The 7,922-nt window shown below is 28.5% G+C and overlaps 1 protein-coding gene across 1 annotated transcript; it reads left to right on the top strand.

Annotated features, from left to right (window-relative positions):
• Positions 1–129: 129 nt before the first annotated feature.
• LOC145745826 (transitional endoplasmic reticulum ATPase) lies at positions 130–7,607 on the top strand. Its single transcript, XM_082563994.1, has 19 exons — positions 130–266; positions 507–621; positions 1,021–1,193; positions 1,466–1,603; positions 1,982–2,117; positions 2,248–2,364; positions 2,834–2,951; positions 3,124–3,257; positions 3,506–3,645; positions 3,848–3,956; positions 4,036–4,200; positions 4,467–4,589; positions 4,862–5,009; positions 5,187–5,251; positions 5,537–5,690; positions 5,967–6,121; positions 6,480–6,638; positions 6,767–6,924; positions 7,105–7,607. The coding sequence occupies exons 1-19, from the start codon at positions 253–255 to the stop codon at positions 7,205–7,207; spliced, it is 2,424 nt and encodes an 807-aa protein (XP_082420120.1). The 5' UTR covers positions 130–252; the 3' UTR covers positions 7,208–7,607.
• The last annotated feature ends 315 nt before the right edge of the window (positions 7,608–7,922 follow it).

The raw sequence follows: 7,922 nt of genomic DNA, 5'->3' as shown, positions 1-7,922 counted from the left end.
AAGTAAACTTCCTAAATTTTCGGTTCCTCGTTTTAAGTAATTTAAAGAAAGTATTGTGTGCTTTTGTTTATCATTTTTAGTGTATGTATTAATCAATATTTAAACATTTTAATTGTTCTTTTATTTGTTAGACTAAACAGTTAGGTAACTTTAAATTTCGTTTCTAAGTTTTCATTTTAAATTGGCGATCTTATAAAGTTCCTTAAATCAAGTATTTGTAGCATATTTTTTCTGAAATCCTGAATCAAAAGAATGAGTAAGGGAAGGTAAGCAAAACAACAAAATACTTTGTTTATCTGTAAAATATTTGTTATTAAATTCTAAATTTGTACCTATTTGAATTGGCTAATAACAAACTGACAAATTTTATAAAGAACTATTTTTATAAATAACTGTTTTAACTTTACCCTTTTTCATTAATTAAATTAAATACAATTTTACACTTTTTTAATAATTAAATGAAATGCTGGCTTAATGTCAACTTATCAAAATTTTACAACTTTTAGCACCAGCGATGATAAGGATTTATCAACTGCAATTTTGCGTCAAAAGAGCAAACCAAATCGTTTGATGGTTGAAGATGCAGTCACAGATGACAACAGTGTTGTTGTCCTTTCACCGGTCTGTTTTTGCTCTAAATTTTATAATTTTGATCAAACTGCAAAGATATATTTATATTAACTTCCTAACTCAGTTTAATATATACGCAAATGTGTTGTTATAGTTTTATAAATTTGGGTGGCATCGTTTTTAAGTGCCATTGGCCATTAAGGGATATTTAACATTGGCTAGGTTTCTAAATACCTTCACTAGCCTAAGCAAACAATATTGGGGGTTTATTTTGTGCTATTGAACTGGCACAAGCAACATAGTCTAAACAGGGTATAGCCTATACAATAAAAAATATTAATATAGGTTAAAAATAAAATTAATTTTGAAAACATAAAAACAGATGAAAAGTTAGTGTAGTTTTTTAAAAGTGTAATGTTCAAAATTAATTACTAATAACTTTTTATTTAGGCCAAAATGGAAGAACTTCAACTTTTTAGAGCTGACACTGTTCTGTTAAAAGGAAAAAAGAGAAAAGAGACAGTTTGTGTTGCTCTTTCTGAGGACGATGTTTCAAACGAAAAGATTCGAATAAATCGAGTTGTTCGTAAAAATCTGCGAGTCAGAATTGGTGATATCATTAGGTAACATTTCTTATAGTTTTTCTATTGTGAAAAAAGCTACACAATAGGCTTACTTGATGAAATGATATTATATTTATTGCTTCTCTACGTAAAATGCATTAATTGTATTGGATTATACATTATTTAAAAAATGTGTAAGTATCATTTTCAAAAGAAATCCACTAAAATAAGGCTTGTACAAATCTTCTTGTTGTACCTATCTTTTGTTAGTGTCTTTAGTAAAAAGTGTTTATTTTCATATTTATTTTTTGTATAAAAATACAATTTTTTAGCATACAAGCCTGTCCAGATGTCAAATATGGATCAAGAATTCATGTTTTGCCAATAGATGATACAGTGGAAGGTATAACTGGTAATCTATTTGAGGTGTATCTTAAACCTTACTTTCTTGAGGCTTACCGACCAGTCTGGTAAGTTGTAATTATTTATTATTTAATTATCAACCTATGCTTTGCTATTGCATATTTTTGCTGTTTAGTCATTATTTTATAGGAATGTATATTTGCCTAGTTTAATTTACAATTTTTATGGCCCATTCATTGCCATTTTCTTTTAAATACAGCTTTTATGGCGTCAGGTTTTTATTTTACTTGGTATATTAAAGCCTGTTGTTTTGAATTTTTTTTTTACTTCCAACTTATGTATTCAAATTTTAAAAGCTTTTATGTTACTGCTTTATAGTTCGAGATCGTAATGGTAAAAACTATGTTTCACAATTGGTACAATATATACATTTATGATTTTTTTATATCGAGGTAATTAAAATTTAAAACTTGTTTTAATTACAGTAAGGGGGATGTGTTTTTGGTGAGGGGTGGAATGCGAGCGGTTGAGTTTAAAGTTGTGGAAACTGACCCAAGTCCATACTGCGTTGTCTCCCCTGAGACTACCATTCACTGTCAGGGTGAACCAATCAAGAGAGAGGTCTGAATTGCTTATTTTTTTCATAAAAAATTGTATTTGTCTTTTTTTAATACTAGCGTTGTTTTTTTGTTGATTGTCGGAAATTTGGTCAGTTAAATTTGATAATTTATTTTTTTTTATCTTCACTCAGGATGAGGAGGAATCTTTAAATGAGGTTGGTTATGATGACATCGGAGGTTGCAGGAAGCAACTTGCTCTTATCAAAGAAATGGTTGAGTTACCATTAAGACATCCAGCTTTGTTCAAGGTAAAAAAATTTTGTATTGTAGCCTACTTTTAGGGTTCATTATAACTAAAAGTTTTATTTTGTTGTGATTAATGTTTTTTAAATTTTATTTATTTAAAACCTTAAGCTATGAATTTTATAAATTAGTACTAAGACTACCATCTCCTTGTTTTTGTTATCTATATTCAATTGAGCTTAGTGGATATATTATGTCCACAAAATAAATAAAACTGCTGTTTGAGCTACGTGGGCAAATTTTACTTGTAAGTTGCAACCATATTATGACAATTAAAATGACAATTCTAGGAAAGGCAATCAACTAGTGTTATTTATGCCTGAAAAATGGACATTATTTTAATATTATTTAAAGCTAGTTTGCAGTTTAGAAAAAAGTTAATGTTGGATTAAATCACTTTGCATTAAACACTGTTATGTGTATACCTATTAAACAATATATAATGTGTGCCTTTAAAACAATATTTAAACACAGGCTATTGGTATCAAACCACCAAGAGGTATATTGTTGTATGGACCTCCTGGTACTGGTAAAACTTTGATTGCTCGAGCTGTTGCTAATGAGACAGGAGCTTTCTTCTTTCTCATTAATGGTAAATATATATCTTTTTATATTATATTAGTTATATGATAGCAATATGTCTGTTATTTGAAAATTATAATAAAATGGTTATTTTCACCCCAACATGGCCTGTTCTTTTAGTTTTAAAATGAATTTATTATTTTTATTTGTCCTCTTTTTTATTCTTCTTTTTTTGCTCGTAGGTCCGGAGATCATGAGCAAACTTGCTGGAGAGTCAGAGTCCAACCTCCGAAGAGCGTTTGAGGAAGCAGAGAAGAATGCTCCTTCTATTATCTTCATTGATGAATTGGATGCTATTGCTCCCAAGAGAGACAAAGTAAGTTGTTAATCCTCAAATACACTTGGCATAATTAAATTTTTTTAAAAGCAGGGGTTTGAAAAAAAGGGTAAACAAAAAAAGCCCCAATAAATTTAAGTATTATGATGATGTATATCAAAGAATAGTTTATTAAATATTAATTTTTAATATTCCTCAAGGCTATATTTTTATGATTTTATATTTGAAAATAAATTCAGAATTTTTAATGACAAAGCCTTAATTTTTACTTAAAATTTTGATAACAGACTCACGGAGAAGTGGAACGTCGAATTGTGTCCCAACTTTTGACATTGATGGATGGATTAAAACAACGAGCCCATGTGGTTGTCATGGCAGCAACCAATCGACCAAACTCGATCGACGCTGCTCTCAGAAGATTCGGAAGGTTAGTAATGTTTGTGATCGTTAGGGTAAATTAACGGGGTTAATTTAAGGGGCTGGAGTGTTTATTCCTTGGTTGCTAAAATATAATATTAATATTATTTTATATTTTTTCTTACTGTTTATTTAAAATACCCCTTTTCTTTGTGTTGTTATATTTGAATTATTTAACTGAAAAAAATAAAACAATTTTTTTTTTTATTTAGATTTGATCGTGAGGTTGACATTGGAATCCCTGATGCAACCGGCAGACTCGAGATCCTTAGGATTCACACAAAAAATATGAAATTGGCAGATGATGTTGATCTTGAACAGGTTTATTTAAAAAATTTTAATAAAAACTTTTTTTTAAAGTCTAAATTATTTTTTTTATTTATTAAAAAATTTTTTTAAGGTTGCTGCGGAATCTCATGGACACGTTGGAGCCGATCTTGCTGCTTTGTGTTCAGAGGCAGCTCTCCAACAGATCAGAGGGAAGATGGATCTTATTGATCTGGAAGAAGAGACAATTAATGCGGAGGTTATGGATTCCCTGGCTGTGACAATGGACGATTTCAGAGTAAGATTTTTTCCAGTTGTTTTGTTCTAAAAATTTTTTTTGTGCAAAATTTTAAATTTTTTTTTTGATTTAAATTTTGTCCTAAAAGCTTTAAAGCAGTGTAAATACAATAAAAATAAATTTATATGATTTTGTATACCAAATATTTTTTTAATTCCAATAAATAGTGTTTTAAATTAAATATAATTAGAAAAGTTTTTTTTAACAATTGAACACATTAACAATTTTACTATATTTCCTTTAACAAAATATTACCTTTTTTTTAGTTTGCGATGGCACAAAGCAATCCCTCAGCATTGCGAGAAACAGTTGTTGAAATTCCTAACGTTAGTTGGGATGATGTCGGAGGTTTGGAAAAGGTCAAAGTTGAGCTCCAGGAACTTGTACAAGTGAGTTTAGTGTTTGTTACTTTGGGCCTTATTTGTAGGTGAGGTTCTAATTGGATCTGATTATGTCACAATCTTTAAAACCACTCAGCATGTAAAATATCAGTGACATATTAATAATATTTAATACCGAAGGCTACTTAAGACTAGGTAGCAAATATTACCCTATGTTTAAGCCATGGAATAAGGATTTTTGCATTAGGAATAAAGACAGATACAAAACAGACACGAATTTTGCTAACTTTACTAAAAAAATTAACTTTTTGTCATGATAGTATCCAGTTGAGCACCCAGAGAAGTTCTTGAAATTTGGAATGACTCCATCCAAGGGAGTTTTATTTTATGGACCTCCTGGTTGTGGTAAGACTTTGTTGGCAAAAGCGATTGCCAACGAGTGCCAAGCCAACTTTATTTCAATTAAAGGTAATATTTAAACAAAATTGAATTTTTTTGGGGCATTAAGTATATTGCTGAATTGATATTATCAAAGTATATTTATAATAAGCCTAATTTTTAAGCAGGTTATCTGTAAGTTAAATTTATGTAAAATTGAATTAAAATAAAAGATTTAGTTTAACATCATCAACTTTTTTTTAATAGGACCGGAGATGTTAACAATGTGGTTTGGAGAATCTGAAGCTAACGTCCGTGAAGTTTTTGACAAGGTAAAATTCTTACTAAATAAGATTTTTTATGTTGTTATTTCCAAATTTTATTAACTTACATAAAATAAAGCTTAGTGGACTATATACATATAATTGTCTAATTTAATTAAAGCCCTTTAAAACAAAAACTGTCATATCTAGTGTGAAGGAAAAATTACCAAGATAAATACTAATTGTAAATTGCAACCATCTCACTAAAATTAAAATACATTCTGTAAAATGTGCATTCAACAAGTATTAATAAAAAAAAGTTTATTTTAATTTAAAAATTTGATTTGTTTCTAGGCTCGACAAGCAGCTCCATGTGTGTTGTTCTTTGATGAACTCGACTCGATTGCAAAAAGCAGAGGTGGTAACGTTGGTGACGGGGGTGGAGCTGGTGACAGGGTCATCAACCAAATTCTTACTGAGATGGACGGTATGGGAAATAAGAAAAATGGTAAGTTAAGTATTTAAAAATTATTTGGTATAAATTAAAATTATTTTATTTAAGTTATTTAGGTCTACAATTTTTTTTAGCTTTTAAAATTTTTTTTTCTAAATAATTTATATAAAAACTACTACTTTATTATTAACAAAAAATCTTAATAGATTTTGTTATTTTTGTTGTTTAATTAAACCACTTTTTTAATTTTTTTAAGGCGGGTTATCAATTTTAATTTCACTAGCATTTAAAAATTTATTATTTTTTTTTAAATTTAATATTTTTTTGTAGTGTTTATTATTGGAGCCACCAACAGACCAGATATTATTGACTCAGCAATCTTAAGACCCGGTAGATTGGATCAACTTATTTACATCCCATTACCTGATGAACTATCCAGAATTCAAATCTTGAAAGCCAATCTAAGAAAATCACCAGTGGCAGAAGTAGGTCTAATTTTGTAGTATATTAAAACTTATGTAAAATATATCAAAAAATTTGAAAAAATTTTGAAAATTAATAAATTTTTTCAGTCAAGTTGTTAACTAGTTGATAACCCACTCTTTATTTATTTTGTAGGCCTATGAATTGAACATATATGTTGTCCACTAACCTTTATTGTATAAAGATTACATTTACAATATGTATTGGCCAAAACATAATTTTCCAATATTAGCATTACAGATGCATTTTATTGAAATTTTAAAAAGTGGATCAAAGATTTTTTTTTTTTTTAATGAATTGAAATTAAATTTTAATTTTTTTTTAAGTAAAAATAATTTTAAATATTTTTTTCTTTTTTAGGATGTTGACTTAACCTTGATGGCCAAAGTAACGAAAGGTTTTAGTGGAGCAGATTTAACAGAAATATGTCAACGTGCTTGCAAGTTGGCCATCAGAGAAAATATTTCAAAAGATATTCAACGAGATAGGGAGAGGGCTGAAAGTGGAATAAATGCCATGGTCAGTCTTAAATTATTATTTTAAAAAAATAGTTAAAATAAAAAACAATTTATAATTACATGTTAAGTTTTTATTAATTTTTTTTTTATTTTATTATCACTTAAAATCTGATTATGACATCATAATAGGATGTTGAAGATGAAGAGGATCTGGTTCCAGACATTCGACGGGATCACTTTGAAGAAGCGATGAGGTTTGCTCGCCGATCTGTGACCGACAAAGACATCCGAAGATATGAGATGTTTGCCCAAACACTGCAACAAGCCAGAGGATTTGGAAATTTCAGGTAATTAAAAAAAAAAAATTTTAATGAAAACCTAAATTTTATTTTTTAAAACAATACTTTAATTTTGTTTATGTCTTTTAACCAGTTAATTTTATTACTGAAAATAAATTTTTAAGAAAACAAACTTTTTTTTTTAAAAATAACAAACAAAATTTTCAAAAAAATCAAATATTTTTTTAGTTTTGGTCGTCAAGGTGGTAACCAATCCGGCACAAACGCCGGAACAGCTCCATCTGGTGGTGGTGATTTATACGAAGAGGAAGAAGATGATCTTTACAGTTAAACTCCAAAACTCTTTTTTTTCAGTTCCAGTCATCTAAAAACTTTTTAATTCCGAAAAAATATACAGTTCATCAAATTTTGCTACTTTGCTTTTTATGTAGAATAATTGCTTGTTAAGTTATCTTTTTTTTGCAAAAAATAACTCAATTTAGTTTACTTAAAATCGAAATTTATTCACCAAACTTGTTAGTTAATTTACTAAAAGTTCTGAGCCTAGAGTTCTCATTTTGTATTTATTTTTTCAACATTTCGTAGCAATATAAAACACCGTAAAATTCCCCTATAAAATAAAAGTTCAATTTATCATTGTTCTAACCGCTTTCACGACTCTTGGCTGCTGTGTAAATGTATTATATATAGGATTTTTTTCGCGTACAGAATTAAATTGTTTTTGTTAAGTACTACTGTTTCTCTTTTTTTAAGGAATTCAATAGAAAATTTGTGCTAGTTTTTTTGGTTTTGAGATATTTATATAGGGATGAACAGTTTTTCATTAAAACAGTGATTAAATTTCTTTGGTTATAACTTTTAAAAGAAGAGAGGGGTTGTTTCTTTGCTAAATGAGGACAAACTATACGCATCATCTGATGATGTCATAAAAAGGTACAACCTTCACTCTACAATCAACAAAGGTAAGTTTAGTAAACGGATTGTCCGAAATTAAAAATAGGAAAGTTTGTTGCTTAAAAACACCCGTGTAAATAATTTTATTATGT

Source organism: Corella eumyota, chromosome 3 (assembly GCF_963082875.1).
Source record: "Corella eumyota chromosome 3, kaCorEumy4.1, whole genome shotgun sequence".
NCBI classification, from domain to species: Eukaryota; Metazoa; Chordata; class Ascidiacea; order Phlebobranchia; family Corellidae; genus Corella; species Corella eumyota.
The sequence above is the reverse complement of the archived record's forward strand: the minus strand, read 5'-3'. Positions and strand labels throughout refer to the sequence as shown.